Below are 18054 nucleotides of genomic sequence, written 5' to 3'. Positions count from 1 at the left end.
GAAGTCTAGTGTGGTTAGAGGGTCATGCTCTGATAGATGTAACATCGGGACGGGATGTTTGAATTGTCGAATAAATGTTAATTTTGATGAATTACAGATGTTGAAATATTTTATCCGCTGCGTATTGTTAAAGAAGTTTTTATGTCGAAATAAAATTGAGTATGACTGCTTTTATGTTGAATTATGTGAAGAAGTTGTTATGTGACACCCTTGAGTGACAATATTTACTCTGATATGTATGATTTAATTGTTGTTGTTTTAATTAAATATTTGGGGTATTTAGAAGGGTGTTACATTAGTGGTATCAAAGCAGGTCGGTCCGTCCGGCCAGTTGTCGTGTCGTTTTGTCTAACAATTGTGTATTGTTACCAATCTAACTTTAAGTTGTGTTGCATTGATAAGTTGAAATGGCTGGAAGGAATGACGCTGCAATGGCTGCCGCAATGCAAGCAATGGCACAAGCTGTGCAGAACTTGCCAAACGCTGGTGGGGATGCTGGATCACGTAGCTTGGCGACTTTTCAGAGAGAGAATCCGCCAGTGTTTAAAGGGAAGCATGATCCAGATGCAGCCTTGGGATGGTTGAAAGAGATTGAGAGAATCTTCCGTGTTATGGATTGCACTCCAGCTCAGAAGGTTCGGTATGGTACTCACATGCTAGCAGTCGAAGCTGATGACTGGTGGCTAGAGACTCACGAGAGGTTGACCGTGGCGGGTGAAGACGTTACTTGGGATGTATTCCGTAGGGAATTCCTGAGAAAGTATTATCCGGAAGATGTCCGTGGTAAGAAGGAAATTGAATTCCTTGAGCTGAAGCAAGGAAACATGTCTGTCACCGATTATGCTGCGAAATTTGTGGAGCTGTCCAAATTTTATCCTCATTACACTGGTGCGGGTGCTGAATTTTCAAAGTGCATCAAGTTTGAAAACGGATTGCGCTCTGAAATTAAGAAAGTTGTTGGGTATCAGAAGATACGCATTTTTACTGAATTGGTTGATAGCTGCAGGATATTTGAAGAGGACAATAATGCTCATTACAAGATTGTCAGTGATCGCAGAGGCAAGCAACATCAAAACCGTGGCAAGCCGTATGATGTTCCAGCTGGGAAAGGGAAACAAAGAGCTGCTCCGACTCAGAGAGCTAGTGGGGGAGGTGCTCCTACTGGTATAGTTTGCTTCAGATGTGGTCAGGCTGGTCATAAGAGTAATGTATGCACTGCTGAAGTAAAGAGGTGTTTTCGCTGTGGTAAGACTGGGCATGCAATAGCTGATTGCAAGCACAAGGAAGTGATTTGTTTTAATTGTGGTGAAGAAGGGCATATTGGAAGTCAGTGTCAGAAGCCGAAGAAAGGGAATCAGTCTGGAGGCAAGGTCTTTGCTTTATCGGGTTCTGAGACTTCTGCTGATGATCGTTTGATCCGAGGTACGTGTTATATTAATGGCTTTCCTCTTGTAGCTATTATTGACACAGGTGCGACTCATTCCTTTATATCTTTGGATTGTGCGGTGAAACTTAAGTTAGAGATATCTGAGCTGTTTGGTGGTATGGTAATTGATACTCCTGCGAAGGGTTCAGTGACTACTACTTCGGTTTGTTTAAATTGTCCTTTGAGTATTTTTGGTAAAGACTTTGGGATGGACCTAGTGTGTCTTCCACTAGTGCAGATTGATGTTATTCTGGGTATGAACTGGTTGGTGTTCAACCGAGTTTCTATCAATTGTTTTGATAAGACGGTGATCTTTCCTGAGATTGAAGAAGGAAAGAGTTTGTTCCTATCAGCAAGGCAAGTGGATGAGGCAGTAGCTGAGGGAGCAGAGTTGTTCATGCTGTTAGCAACTTTGGAGGTCAAGGATAAGATGGTGATTTGTAATCTAGCCGTGGTGTGTGATTTTCCTGATGTGTTTCCTGAAGAGGTGAACGAATTACCACCAGAACGCGAAGTGGAGTTCTCGATTGATTTGGTACCTGGCACTAGACCGATATCGATGGCTCTGTACCGTATGTCTGCTGTTGAGTTAACTGAATTGAAGAGTCAGTTGGAAGATCTGTTGGATAAGAAATTTATTCGTCCGAGTGTGTCACCGTGGGGTGCGCCAGTGCTGTTGGTTAAGAAGAAAGAAGGTACTATGAGGTTGTGTGTGGATTACAGACAACTGAATAAAGTGACGATCAAGAATCGGTATCCTTTGCCGAGGATTGATGATTTGATGGATCAATTGGTTGGTGCGAGTGTGTTCAGCAAGATAGATTTGAGATCTGGGTATCATCAGATACGTGTGAAGACTGAGGATATTCAGAAGACTGCTTTCAGGACAAGGTATGGACATTATGAGTATTCTGTAATGCCTTTTGGTGTGACTAATGCACCTGGAGTATTTATGGAGTATATGAATAGGATTTTCCATCCGTACCTAGACAAGTTTGTTGTGGTGTTTATTGATGATATTTTGGTGTATTCGAAATCTGAAGAAGAGCATGCTGAGCATTTGGGAGTGGTTTTGGGAGTTCTACGAGAAAAGAAGTTATTTGCTAAACTGTCTAAGTGTGAATTTTGGTTAGAAGAGGTAAGTTTTCTTGGTCATGTGATTTCAAGAAGTGGTGTTGCTGTGGATCCTTCTAAGATAGAAGCGGTATCTAAGTGGGAAGCTCCGAAGTCTGTTGCTGAGATTCGAAGTTTCCTTGGTTTGGCTGGTTATTATAGGAAGTTCATTGAAGGGTTTTCTAAGTTGGCGTTACCGTTGACGATGTTGACTAGAAAGGGGCAAGCATTTGTTTGGGACTCAAAATGTGAAGAAGGGTTCCAAGAGTTAAAGAGAAGGTTAACTAGTGCTCCTATTCTGATATTACCGAGTTCATCGGAACCATTTGAAGTCTACTGTGATGCTTCATTGTTGGGTTTGGGTGGCGTGTTGATGCAGAATAAGCAGGTTATAGCTTATGCTTCAAGACAGCTGAGGGTTCATGAGAGGAACTATCCGACGCACGATTTAGAGTTGGCGGCTGTAGTGTTTGTTCTGAAGTTGTGGAGGCATTATTTGTACGGGTCAAGATTTGAGGTTTTCAGTGACCATAAAAGTTTAAAGTATTTGTTTGATCAGAAAGAGCTGAATATGAGACAGAGGAGATGGTTGGAGTTTCTGAAGGATTATGACTTTGGTTTGAATTACCATCCGGGTAAAGCAAACGTAGTGGCTGATGCATTGAGTCGGAAATCATTACATATGTCTATGCTAATGGTTAAGGAATTGGATTTAATTGAGCAGTTTAGAGACTTGAGCTTGGTGTGTGAGAGTACTCACAACAGTGTTAAATTGGGAATGTTGAAGTTAACAAGTGGTATTCTGGAGGAGATCAGAGAGGGTCAGAAATCTGATATGCTTTTGGTTGATAAGTTGACTCTAGTGAATCAAGGTCAAGGTGGCGAATTCAGAATTGATGAGAATGGTATTTTGAAATTTGGTAGTCGGGTGTGTATTCCGGATGTTACTGAACTTAAGAAGAGTATTCTTGAAGAAGGACATCGTAGTGGGTTGAGTATTCATCCTGGAGCTACGAAGATGTATCATGATTTAAAGAAGTTATTTTGGTGGCCGGGAATGAAAAGAGATATCGCGAGTTTCGTTTATTCTTGTTTGACTTGTCAGAAGTCAAAGATTGAGCATCAGAAGCCGTCTGGGCTAATGCAACCGTTGGCGATTCCAGAGTGGAAATGGGATAGTATCAGTATGGATTTTGTTTCTGGGTTACCGAGGACAAGTAAGAATTTTGAAGCCATTTGGGTGATTGTTGATAGATTGACGAAATCGGCTCATTTTATTCCGATCAGAATGGATTATCCGTTAGAGAAATTGGCTGAGTTGTATATTGAGAAGATTGTAAGTCTGCATGGTATTCCGTCGAGTATTGTTTCGGACAGAGATCCTAGATTTACATCGAAGTTCTGGGAAGGTTTGCAGAAGGCTTTGGGAACTAAGCTGAGATTGAGTTCCGCATATCATCCGCAGACTGATGGTCAGACTGAGAGGACGATTCAGTCATTGGAGGATCTTTTGAGAGCTTGTGTTTTGGAGAAGGGAGGTACTTGGGATTGTTATTTACCTTTGATTGAGTTTACCTACAACAATAGTTTTCATTCGAGCATTGGTATGGCGCCGTTTGAAGCTTTGTATGGTAGGAGATGTCGGACACCGTTATGTTGGTATGAGTCCGGTGAGAGTGCTGTGGTTGGACCGGAGATTGTTCAACAAACTACAGAAAGGATTAAGATGATTCAGGAGAAGATGAGAATTGCTCAGAGTCGTCAGAAGAGTTATCATGATAAGAGGAGGAAATCACTTGAGTTTCAAGAGGGAGATCACGTGTTTCTTCGTGTTACTCCGATAACTGGTGTTGGTCGAGCCTTGAAGTCGAAGAAGTTGACACCGCGATTTATTGGTCCTTATCAGATTTTGGAGAGGATAGGAGAAGTAGCCTATCGTATCGCTTTACCGCCGTCACTTGCGAATTTGCATGAAGTTTTTCATGTGTCTCAGTTGAGGAGGTACGTTCATGATCCGTCGCATGTTGTCCAAGTAGATGATGTACAGGTGAGAGATAACCTGACTGTTGAAACATCACCTATGAGGATTGAGGATCGAGAGTTGAAGCAGTTGCGGGGTAAAGAGATTGCCTTGGTGAAGGTAGCTTGGGGAGGACCAGCAGGTGGCAATGTGACTTGGGAACTGGAGAGTCAGATGAAGGAGTCTTATCCAGAGTTATTTGTTTGAGGTATGTTTTCGAGGACGAAAACTCTTTTAGTGGGGGAGAGTTGTAACACCCCAAATAAAGAAAAAGAATTATTTAATTAAGTTGATAATATATTTACTAATTTAATTAAATAAAATTGAATTATTGGATTATTATTATTATTAATAATAATTATTGGAAAAATATATAAGTTGGAATAAGGAAAGGGTTTCATTTTTGGAAAAGGTTTCACGTGAGAAACAGAGAAGCTGCAGAGAAGAGGAAGAAGGGCAAAGAGCCGAAAAGCACGGTTGAGGAACGGAGAAGCTAAAGCTTAGAGATTTGCCGGATTATATCAGGTAAGGGGGGTTTATCGTCGTTTAACGGGTATTATCGATTAACATGTAATGGGTAGTGATAAGCTGTTAATTTGACCGAATTGAGATTATGGATGCTGAAATATTATGATGAATAAGTTGAATTTAAGCTGAAATTAGATCGGTAGCTGTGTGAGTTGTGAGATTCTGAACGTATCGCTTTTTACGGATTTGGAATCGGAGGTCCGGAAGTCCTCCAACGGCGGAAAATGCGGAAACTCTGCATTCTGCCTTGTGTTAGCGCAGGAACTGCTGTTTCGCCTGCGTTAACCGGTTAACCCAGGGTGTTAACCGGTTAACACTGTTATAAATTGAGAAAATGTTGAGTTTTGCCTGCGTTAACCGGTTAACCTATAGCGTTAACCGGTTAACACTGTTGCGTTTTGCCTGGAAGTGTAATTTTCCTGCGTTAACCGGTTAACCTATAGCGTTAACCGGTTAACACTGTTGCAGTGTGGAAAAATAGTTGATTTTTATGTTGTAAATGCAATTGGTAGTTGGCCTATTGCAGTTAATTGTGATGAATAAAATTGTTGAGTTTATGTTGTGAAATGCCGATGCAAATATGTTGAAAAGTTGATTATAAGTTGTTTTGTTGAAAATATTAAGTTGTAGGCTGATGAGCCAAAGTTGATTTTAAGTTGCTTTGTTGAAAATTACTGAGTTGTAGGCTGATGAGCCAAAGTTGATTATAAGTTGTTTTGTTGAAAGAAAAGCTGTTATGTTGCTGTTATTCTTATGTTGTTGAGTTCAAGTCGTACATGCCATAGACATTCATATGCATTAAGTCGGGGCTTTTGCTCACACCACGTTGGCCTGGATTGGCAAAAATTATGGGGCTTTTGCTCACACCACGTTGGCCTGGATTGGCAAAATTTTAAGTTGAAAGTTGAAGGCTTATGCCTTGATGCCCACTAAACTGGCAATGATTTTAAGTTGGGAGTTTTACTCCAAATGGTACCACATGCATAAAGAGTCGAGTCTCATTGAGTTGCATTTATGTTGTTATTGAGTTGTATTTACGTTGTATTTGCGTATGATAATTGAGTTGAATGTGCCGTTACCGCATGCATGATATGATTTGGGTGATTAACGTGTAGAATTACTTAACATAACATGATGATTTATAATATTTGTTATATCGATTGAGAAACTCACCCTTACAATATTTTTCAGGTAACGAGCAGTGAGTTGAGTAGGAGCTAGTGCTTGAAGTCTAGTGTGGTTAGAGGGTCATGCTCTGATAGATGTAACATCGGGACGGGATGTTTGAATTGTCGAATAAATGTTAATTTTGATGAATTACAGATGTTGAAATATTTTATCCGCTGCGTATTGTTAAAGAAGTTTTTATGTCGAAATAAAATTGAGTATGACTGCTTTTATGTTGAATTATGTGAAGAAGTTGTTATGTGACACCCTTGAGTGACAATATTTACTCTGATATGTATGATTTAATTGTTGTTGTTTTAATTAAATATTTGGGGTATTTAGAAGGGTGTTACAATCTCTGAGTGGTGAGATAAGTTCTAACCCGATCTTGAGTGCAATTAAGATAGGAGGATGGTATAGTCATGTTCGACTTGTGTTGAGTAGTCCTTAACAAGTTGGCTTGAGATCCATCCGCTCAGTGGAGACTCTTTTGGATTTGGAAATGTCACACAAGTATTTATGGTTAGGCATTACTATCTCTAATTTGGGCCTGAGAAGCTGAGGACCGTAGAACATTTACACCCTCTTGGCCTATTTAGGACGTAGTGCGGAAACTGTTCAAGTGTAGACTTGATAATAGTTGTTACGCGATACTACACTCAGACGAGTTTCTCTTGAGAATATTATAGGTCGATGAGTCAGTCATCTTAACCTGTAATATCCGATAGATGGAATTAAGACTCTTGGAACTTTTTAGAACATGATCTACATGTTTTTATCCTTAGTTCACTCCTTTGGGATGGTTCTTACCCAGACTTCATGCTCGTTACTTGCAACAAACCCTTGATTCTTGGTTGATCCAATCAAGTCTTGTCAATATCAATGGAACTTGGGTGTTGATAAGGTGTAAACCATAATCCACCAAAATGGATGATTGATCTTGACAATGACTTGATTCATCCCTTGACCTTTGTTTTCCTTGTGTGTGATCCCTTATTTGTGATTGTTGCATTCATGCATTCATGCGCATCATAACATTCATCACACGAAAATTTCAAGGAACTGAGGTATTATTTACAAATATTTTCAGACCATGGACTATGGACGAAGGAACACTAAGAAGTACAGTTTCAGATGTCCCGACTTGAAAGAGTTAAGGAAGCTAGCATCTTTTGTATTAGATCCCCTGGACTTAAAACAATGTCATGGGAAGCTTCTTTCCATCTTGCCTGCTGATGTGGTTGAAGGACTTTTGAGTGTGCTAGTGCAGTTCTATGATCCTCTTTACCTTTGTTTCACTTTCCCAGATTTTCAGCTTGTGCCTACGTTGGAGGAGTATTCTCATCTTTTTGGGATACCTTTTTCTAGTAGAGTGCCTTTTAATGGATTGGAGGAGATTCCCCTATCTAGTATTATTGCTGAAGCTCTTCACTTGAAGAAGTCTGAGATAGAGGCTCATTGGGTGAAGAAAGGAGGATTGTTTGGGTTGCCATCTGATTTCCTCATCAAGGAAGCTACTGCTTTTTCTCAAGCCGATAGTGTGGATGCTTTTGAAGCTATGTTTGTGTTGCTCATTTATGGATTAGCTTTGTTCCCTAACATTGATGGTTTTGTTGATGTTAACGCCATTAGACTTTTCTTGATTGGGAATCCTGTGCCTACTTTGTTGGGTGATATGTATTTCTCTCTGCATCTAAGGAATTCTAAAGGTGGTGGAATGATTGTCTGTTGCATTCCTCTTCTGTACAAGTGGTTTATTTCGCACTTGCCTCAGACACTTGCTTTTGTGGAGAACAAACAATATCTAAGGTGGTCTCAGAGACTTATGCATCTCACTAATGATGATATAGTTTGGTATGATCCGTCTTTAAGCAAGTTGGAGATTATTGAAAGTTGTGGGGAATTCTCTAATGTGCCTTTCATTGGTACAGAAGGAGGAACTAAGTACAACCCTGCTTTGGCTCGTCGTCAACTTGGGTTTCCCTTGAGAGGCAAACCTAATAACACTTTGTTAGAAGGTCTTTTCTATCAAAAGGGTAAAGATCCCTAACATTTAAAGCAGAAGATTGTGCATGCTTGGCATAATGTGCATAGGAAAGGAAGATCCGAGCTCGGTCCGTGCAATTGTGTAGCTTTGGAAGCTTACACTCTTTGGGTGAAGAAGAGAGCTTTGGAGTTGAAGATGCCTTATCCTTGTGAACGACCTATGTCTATGGTTGTGGTTGAGCCATTAACTCTCCCTAACCAAGATGTAGAGGAGTTGGAAGACGCACTTGTCAAGATGAAGTAAGAGAAGGACATGTGGGAAGAGCGTTTCCGTGCTTGGAGCAAGAAGCACGAAGAGTTGCAGTTGGAGTCTAAGGACAAAGATGCACTTATTGAGCTATTAGAAGACCGGGTGACAAAGAGACAAAGAGAGCCAGAGGTTTCATCTTCTAGCATGCCTCAGCCTTCCGTTGCTTGGAAGAAGATTGTTGACCAGCTTGTCCTCGAGAAGACTCGGATGAAGGCTTCTTTTGAGACCGAGATTCGTCGCATCCGAAGGAAGTACGCGCCTACAACCAGATCTTATGACCTTGTTGTTAGGGATCCTTAGGATGACTAGTATCATTTTCTCTTGTATTTTTCATTTGGTTTCTGAAATTGTACTCAGTGTAATCCTTCCAATTTATATAAATAAAACGAGATTTTTGGTCATATCAAATTGTTGCAATTACCATTTAAATATATATATTTGCAAATGATATAGTAAGTTCCTTGAAAAATAAAAACAATCAAGCATTGCATTTCATGCATCATTTGCATAAGCAGGTTTCTGCCAAATGTTTGATTGGTGTTTCTTCTGTGCTTTAGCCAAGCTGACTCACCGGTACAATACCCGAGCCAATCATCTGAGAATCATGGAGCACCTGGAGCAAGAGAACAGAGAGATGAAGGACGAGATCGCCCGCCTGACTGCCATGATGGAGTTAGTTCTTGATGCTAAGAGTCAATCTTCTATAACGCCTGCAACTCCTCCTGCGAGGAGTGTTATTTCCGAGGTGGTTACCTCTACCGTGCCTGCTGCTGCCGCCCATTTCGCGCCAACTATGCCTGCCGGATTCCCGTGGGGAATGCCGTCTAACTTGGTGCCCAAAGACTTTGCGCCTACCTTTGCTTCCATGCCAGCATCTATCCCGGTCATGTCCGTGCCACCTGTTAGACTATGGCACGGATCTAGAAGGGGGGGGGGGGGGGGGTTGAATAGATCCCAATTAAAAACTTGAGTCGGCGCTACCAATTTAAAAGAAAATTGGTTTTAAAAATTGTTTTTAAGTGCGGAAGCAGCCGAGGAAAATTTAGTCTAAAACGAACCGTTATTGGAAAACCGGATATGCGTTAAGCTAATGGATTTGAGATAAAATGAAATACTAATCACTACACTATTTGCACACTCAATTGATATATTTCACTAACTAGAAAGCCTAGTTCCAATGATCCAAAATACCAAATTAAACTGGATGTAAACTTAAGACAACTTTGGCTTATGCAAATTCACAAACACTTGGTGTGCATACACTCCAAGAGATATTTGAGTTGAGTAAGTAGTTCAATTTTATCTAGTACAATAAAGTATTGTACTTTGTATTCAAACAGCAGTTTTAGTTTCTTACATGCTAGTGAGGGGTTAACCCTATAATAAGCATGGAAGACTCATTGTCCATCACTAAGGATAAAGGTGAGTATTACATCTACCACAAAGATAACTAAAACCTAATAGCTAAAGGTTATGAAAAATTTGATTAAGAAGTGATCATTGAAACCACAAAAGAAACATTTGAATGGGTTATATTTACCAATTAGAAGTATATACAAAATGGTCAAAGTTGACTTAAAGATTCAATTCAAAATGAGTATTATGAAAAGAAAGTTTGAAAATCAAAAGCATAAGGCTTAAGTTTCTAATGTTTAAAACAAGTGAAATGTTTGCACAAAAATGGTTTATACAAGGATTGCAAAGCATGTAAACAACAGAACTTCCAATGTGTTGAATGATGCTTCCTATCCTTGCTCCTTGATTCAAGATGAATCAAGATCTTCGATCGTTGATGCTAGACCTCCGATTCCAGCCCCTTTGTTGAAGAATCTTCCGTTCTCCAAACCCTCGGCCCGGCTGATCTCAAACACAACGAGTCGAACCCGAATCCTTCACTTCAATGCCACCGAATCCGCTACTAGACTGATGAAGACTTCCTCTTCTCAATCACCTTCGCTCAGCTGAATATTGATGAAGCGATTCGTGCAAAAATCCCCAAACACAAACCCGTATTGGAGGACAAAACCCCAACGGTTTTATTCAAGAAAGAACCTGCCACAAGCTTCAACCCGAACTGGATTCTTCGATCACAGCTTCGAACCTTATCACCTTTGCTCGATCACGAACCACGTCAAAAGTAATTGTTTGCAGATGATGAGTTGTGAAATGTTGAAGATGAAGATGATGAGTCTTGGACACCTTTTTCACTCTTTCTTGTTTCCTTGAACACTTGAACTCAATTAGCAAATGTTAGTTAATAAAAGTGTTTTAACTTCTATATATAGTAACAGACAAAACCAATTAAAAATAACAGAATTTCAAACATTGGAAATAACTCAGAAAACTGAGTTTACGCACGAGCGGTCGACCATAGGTCGGCGTGCGCTGAGCCGTGAGTGATGCGCCGACCCCTATGGTCGACCCATGGTTCCATGCGCTGACCCAGGATAACTTCATTAAGCCATGCGCTGACTTCTAGTCGACTCAAGGAGTTTTTGCGCTAACCCGTGAGTTATGCGCCGACCCTTATGGTCGACGCAAAGAAACATGCGCTGACCAATCTCAGTTCTGCTGAGCTTTGCGCTGACCCGTGAGCTTTGAGCTGACCCCTATGGTCGACTCAAGGCCTTCAAATCTGCATAAAACTGTGTTTTGTGATTTTCATGCATTTCGTCATGATCACACTTTGTCCACATATGTCTTTGATCATTTTAATAGGTTTAGACAAACGTAGAAAAGGATATGGTGGGTAATGTGTTTCATTTGTTTGTAGACGTGCATGATGGTCTTTTGTCATCATCGAAACTTGCGATCGTATGTTGTCTGACTCTTTGTCTTTACACCACCTCCCATTGTATACACCTTGCCTCGTGTAGAGGACACCATTTATCAATCTGAGCCGTCTGAGGGTCCGGATGCTTATTCACTACTTCCAAGATAGTCTGACCGGCACTGCGCTTCGTTGGTATATGGGATTGGACAGTGCCAGCATTCGCACTTTCAATGACTTGGGGGAGGCTTTTGTCAAGCAGTATAAGTATAATATGGACATGGTGCCAGATAGAGACTAGTTGAGGTCTATGTCTCAGAAGGATAAAGATACATTCAAAGAGTATGCGCAGCGATGGAGGGAGTTGGCTGCCCAGATCACTCCCCATTTGGAGGAAAAAGAAATGACAAAGATCTTCTTGAAAACTTTGAGTTCATTTTACTATGAACGAATGGTTGCTAGTGCCCCTAGTGACTTTACTGAAATGGTAAACATGGGGATGAGGCTTGAGGAAGGAGTCCGAGAGGGACGTTTGTCAAGAGATGAGGCATCAACAAGCAAGAGGTATGGCAGTAATTTCGGTAAGAAGAAAGACAGCGAAGCAAATGCAATAAGTAGTGGGAGGTAGAGGAGGCCTCAGATCAGAAGGAATCCAACATCCCGTCAACATCATCATCATCAAGTATCTTCCGTTATCTCGATATTTTCTAATCAACAAACAACACCAGTTCAACAACAACAACGTTAACAACAACAACCGCAACAATGAACAAACACTTACAACAACAACAATACCAACAACAATCATCAGCATTAAAACTTCGAAAGGAAGAAGGTCTCGTTTGACCCGATTCCTATGTCTTACGCAGAGCTTTATCCATCCTTGGTTCTCAAGAACCTAATCCAACCAAGAAACCCGCCACAGATTCCAGAACCACTTCCTTGATGGTATAAACCTGAGCTCCGTTGTGCTTTTCATCAAGGAGCACCCGAACATGATATTGAAAATTGTTATTCGCTTAAGTATGAGGTTCAGAAATTGATGAAGAGTGGTATGGTGTCCTTCGAGGACCGTGAGCCGAATGTGAAAGCGAACCCGTTGCCCGCTCATGGGAACTCTTCTGTGAATATGTGGATGGTTGTCTTGGAGAATTTAAAGTTTTTGATGTGCGTTTTATCAGGAGGTCCTTAGTGCAGATGCATAAGGATGTTTATTTGGTAAGTGAGTGTGAGCACGACCATGATAGTTGTGCTGTTTGTAGTGTTAACCCAAGGGGTTGCAAAGTTATGAAAAAGGACATCCAGCGACTGATGGATGAAGGCATGATCCAAATTTTTCAATCTCGTCATGTAGATGACGATGTTAATGTCATAGTGCCTATTTTCAAGCAGCCTGAGAAGTCGGTGATTCAATATGACTCGAGTAACAGTAACAGTCAAAGATCAGTATCGCCGTTGGTAATACGTTTAGCGGGCCCAGTCCCGTATTCATCTGATAAAGTTGTGCCGTATCAGTATAATGCTACAATGATGAAGGATCGTCAAGAGGTCCCGTTACCTACGACTAGTTCAGTGGTGAGCATTGCTGATGTTACTAAGGTGACCCGCAGTGGTCGAGTGTTTGGGTTGGTGTTCCCAAAGGATAAAGAAGAAGCAGTTGTGAGTAAGAAAGTGGAAGTTCCTGTTGAAAACCCAGTTGGCTATTCAAAAGATAAGTCTGGTGAATCCAACAACTTGAAACCCAATGATGATGATGAGGTACTTCGGTTAATTAAAAGAAGCGAGTTTAATGTGGTGGAGCAGCTGCTCTAAACCCCCTCAAAGATCTTAGTGTTGTCTTTGCGCATGAATTCCTAAGCGCACAGAGAAGCACTTCAGAGAGTTATAGAGCAAGCTTTTGTAGAGCATGATGTTACAGTGGATCAATTCGATCATATTATGGCTAACATTACTTCTTGCAACAACCTTAGCTTCTGTGATGAAGAACTCCCTGAGGAGGGCAGAAATCATAATTTGGCTTTGCACATTTCGATGAACTGCAAAGAAGATGCTTTGTCAAATGTGCTTGTTGACACCGGTTCGTCACTAAATGTACTTCCGAAGTCAACTTTTTCAAGGCTATCTTACCAAGGAGCACCTATGAGGTATAGCGGTGTAATTGTCAAAGCCTTTGATGGTTCGCACAAAACGGTTATTAGTGAAGTGGACCTTCCAGTTAAGATAGGTCCGAGTGATTTTCGAATTACTTTTCAAGTAATGGATATCCACCCGACCTACAGTTGCTTGTTGGGAAGGCCATGGACCCATGAGGCATGAGCTGTTACCTCCACTTTGCACCAGAAGCTCAAATTTGTGAAGAATGGCAAGTTAGTGATTATTGGTGGAGAGAAAGTGTTGTTGGTTAGCCATTTGTCATCTTTCTCCTATGTGGAAGCTGAGGATGAGGTTGGAACTCCGTTCTAAGCCTTATCTATTGTTGTGGAGAAGAGGGTTGGGGAACCTATGTCCTCGTTGAACGATGCTCAAAAGATTATGGAAGAAGGTAACATCGATAAGTGGGGGCGCATGGTAGAGGTCTCCAACAACAAAGGCAGAACCGATTTGGGATTCCAGAAAGGTTCGTCAACTGCAAGGTCTGAAGATATGCAACTTAGCTTCTGTAGCGGAGGGTTCATTCATGGCAATGAACAACACTCAGCTGTTGTGCTAGAGGATGAAAAAGAGGAAGACTGCACCAATTTTGTGACGCATAGAAAGACTTGCGACAATTGGACTATGTCCAGAAGTCAAGAAGGGGTTGATTGATCTTCTTAGAGAGTATTCAAATGTGTTTGCTTGGTCCTATCAAGACATGCCTAGGTTGGATTCTGAGATTGTGGAGCATAGATTGTCGTTGAATCCAGAATGCCCGCCAGTCAAGTAGAAGTTGAGAAGAACGCATCCTGATATGGCTGTGAAGATCAAAGTGGAAGTGCAGAAGCAGATTGATGCCGGTTTCCTTGTAACTGCTGAGTATCCGTAATGGGTGGCCAATATTATGCCAGTGCCGAAGAAAGATGGAAAAGTCCGCATGTATGTTGACTATAGAGATTTGAATAAAGCCAGTCCGAAAGATGATTTCCCTCTGCCACACATTGATATGTTGGTAGACAATATAACTAAATTCAAAGTCTTTTCGTTTATGGATGGATTTTCTGGATATAATTAGATCAAGATGGCACCCGAAGATATGGAGAAGACCACATTCATTACACCCTAAGGAACATTCTGTTATAGAGTGATGCCTTTCGGTTTGAATAATGCTGGTGCAACTTACCAGAGAGCAATGACTACTCTTTTTCATGATATGATGCATAAAGAGATCGAGGTTTATGTCGATGACATGATTGCTAAATCAATTAATGAAGAGGAACATGTTCAGCATTTGTTGAAGCTATTCCAGCGTTTGAGGAAATATAAACTCCGCTTGAATCCCAATAAGTGCACTTTTGGTGTTCGTTCTGGTAAGTTGTTGGGCTTTATTGTCAATGAGAAGGGTATTGAAGTTGATTCTGCCAAGGTCAAAGCAATACAAGAGATGCCTGTGCCCAAAACTGAGAAGCAAGTCAGAGGTTTTCTCGGCCGCTTGAATTATATTTCCAGATTCATTTCCCACATGACTGCCACATGTGCACCTATATTCAAGCTTATTCAGAAATATCAGTCTTGTGATTGGACCGAAGACTTCCAGAAAGCTTTTGACAATATCAAATAATATTTGCTTGAGCCTCCAATTTTGTCTCCACCTATTGAAGGAAGACCGTTGATCATGTATTTGATTGTGCTTGATGAGAGTATGGGTTGTGTTCTTGGTCAGCAAGATGAGACTGGAAAGAAAGAATTTGCAATTTACTACCTCAGTAAGAAGTTCACCGACTGTGAGACTCGGTATTTCATGCTTGAGAAAACTTGTTGCGTATTGGCTTGGGCTGCTAAGCGTCTATGCTAGTATATATTGAATCATACCACTTGGTTGATATCCAAAATGGATCCAATCAAGTATATTTTTGAGAAGCCTGCTTTAACTAGGAGGATTGCCCGTTGGCAGATGTTGTTATCAGAGTATGATATTGAATACCGATCTCAGAAAGCAATCAAGGGTAGTATCTTGGCTGACCATTTGGCTCACCAACCAATTGAAGACTATCAGTAAGTACAATATGACTTTCCGGATGAAGAGATTTTGTACTTGAAAATGAAAGATTGTGATGAACCACTGCTTGAAGAAGGGCAAAAACCTGGTTCCCTTTGGGGTATGGTATTTGATGGAGCTGTTAATCAATATGGAAATGGCATTGGGGCAGTGGTTATTACTCCTCAAGGCACGCATCTACCATTTACAGCTAGATTGACTTTTAAGTGTACAAACAACATGGCAGAATATGAAGCTTGCATTATGGGGCTTGAAGAGGCCATGAATCTCAGAATCAAGTATTTGGATGTCTTCAGTGATTCGACTTTGGTTATGAATCAAATCAAAGGTGAGTAGGAGATGAATCAACCCGGTTTAATACCATATAGAGATTATGCGAGGAGGATTTCGACTTTCTTTACAAAATTTGAGTTTCATTATATCCCTCGAGATGAAAACCGGATGGAATATGCTCTTGTAACATTGGCATCAATGATTATAGTGAAGTATTGGAATGAAGTTCCTAATTTGTCTGTGATGCGTCTTGATAGGCCAGCTCATGTGTTTGTTGTTGAAGAGACTAAAGACGAGAAGCCTTGGTATTACGACATCAAATGTTTCCTCCAGAGTCAAGTTATCCGCCTGGGGCATCTTTGAAAGATAAGAAGACTTTGAGAAGATTAGCCGGTAATTTCTACTTGAATGGCGATATATTGTACAAGAGAAACTTCGACATGGTTTTGCTAAGATGCGTGGATAGACACGAAGCAGACTTGTTGATGACTGAAGTGTATGAAGGTTCCTTTGGTACTCATTCTAACGGACATGCAATGGTGAAGAAGATGTTGCGAGCAGGTTACTATTGGCTGACAATGGAATCTGACTGTTGCAAAAATTTGTAAAGAAGTACCACAGGTGTCAAATTTATGCTAATAAGATTCATGTTCCTCCGACATTATTAAATGTTATCTCTTCCCCATGGCCCTTCTCCATGTGGGGAATTGATATGATTGGGATGATTGAGCCCAAAGCTTCGAATGGACATCGTTTCATTTTGGTGGCAATTGACTACTTCACAAAATGGGTTTAAGCGGCATCGTATGCAAATGTAACCAAGCAAGTTATTGTAAGGTTTATCAAGAATAAGATTATATGTCGTTATGGTGTGCCAAGTAAGATCATTACTGAAAATGGATCGAACTTGAATAATAATATGGTGGAAGCGCTTTGCAAAGAATTCAAGATCGCATATCATAATTCTTCTCCCTACAGACCCAAGATGAATGGGGTTGTTGAAGCTGCGAACAAGAACATTAAGAAGATTATCCAGAAGATGGTTGTCATATACAAGGATTGGCATGAGATGCTCTCGTTTGCTTTGCATGGGTATCGTACATCTGTCCGCACTTCAACAGGGGCAACCCCTTTCTCCCTTGTGTATGGTATGGAAGCAGTACTCCCCGTAGAGGTTGAGATTCCTTCATTGCGAGTGCTCATGGAAGCTAAGTTGACTGAGGCTGAATGGTGTCAGACTCTGACCAGTTGAATTTGATTGAAGAGAAGAGATTAACTGCCATGTGTCATGGTCAGTTATATCAGCAAAGGATGAAGAAAGCTTTTGATAAGAAGGCTAGACCTCGTGTATTCAGAGAAGGTGACCTTGTGCTCAAGAAGATTTTATCGTTCAAACCAGATTCTAGAGGAAAATGGACTCCTAATTATGAAGGCTCATATGTTGTTAAAAGAGCCTTTTCAGGCGGTGTATTGATACTTACAACTATGAATGGTGAAGAACTCACTCGTCCCATGAACGCAGATGCAGTCAAGAAATACTTCACCTAAAAAGAAAAGAACATCTCGCTAAGTTGAAAACCTGAAAGGGCGGCTTAGGCAAAAATGAGTGTCTCGGTGGATTGAAAACCCGAAAGGGCGATCCAGGCAAAAATTAGAGACATAAAAATAGAAAGAATTTCCCAATAAGTTGAGTACTCCACCTTGGGGCAACTTATGCAAAAATTAGGGATTATGGCAAGTAATTGCATTCTGCTGATCTTCAGTGTTTTGAAAATTTGATTGAGCACAAGGGTTGACATCAATTCATCACCCCGGCAGCGGTCGAGAGCATAGTGGATATCAAGAGTTGGTAGAAGGATTAAGGACATTTGTATTCAATGTATCCTTTTTCCATGTAAATTACCATTTTCAGCTTTGTAAAATCTATGGAGTCTTGGCATTTACAGACTACCATTCTATTAAATAAAGTTGAGCTTTTATCCAATTGCTTCTACTCTTATCTATTTCAGCCAATAGTTTAAATTTTATTATGATCATTTTTTGAATTTTTTTTTAATCAAAATCTCTTTTTCTTAAAAACATATAAAGCAAGAATTTTCCAAAGCAATTGAAATAAATATCAATAGCATTCTGATGGATAACAAGCCCTTGAGTGTGAAACATCAGAGGTTCCCCAAAGAATTAACCCTTCGGGTATCCCTAGACGATTGTGTTGCTTTAGTTCCTCAGCGGAATTTTTGTTTCCTCAGTAGAGCTTCATTCCTTTTTC

The 18054-nt window shown here is 40.6% G+C and overlaps 1 protein-coding gene across 1 annotated transcript; it reads left to right on the top strand.

Annotated features, from left to right (window-relative positions):
- Positions 1 to 585: 585 nt before the first annotated feature.
- Positions 586 to 6442, top strand: LOC127127478 (uncharacterized). Its single transcript, XM_051056669.1, has 2 exons — positions 586 to 1422; positions 6279 to 6442. The coding sequence occupies exons 1-2, from the start codon at positions 612 to 614 to the stop codon at positions 6290 to 6292; spliced, it is 825 nt and encodes a 274-aa protein (XP_050912626.1). The 5' UTR covers positions 586 to 611; the 3' UTR covers positions 6293 to 6442.
- Positions 6443 to 18054: the final 11612 nt, after the last annotated feature.

Source organism: Lathyrus oleraceus, chromosome 3, assembly GCF_024323335.1.
Source record: "Lathyrus oleraceus cultivar Zhongwan6 chromosome 3, CAAS_Psat_ZW6_1.0, whole genome shotgun sequence".
Classification (NCBI taxonomy): Eukaryota; Viridiplantae; Streptophyta; class Magnoliopsida; order Fabales; family Fabaceae; genus Lathyrus; species Lathyrus oleraceus.
The sequence above is the reverse complement of the archived record's forward strand: the minus strand, read 5'-3'. Positions and strand labels throughout refer to the sequence as shown.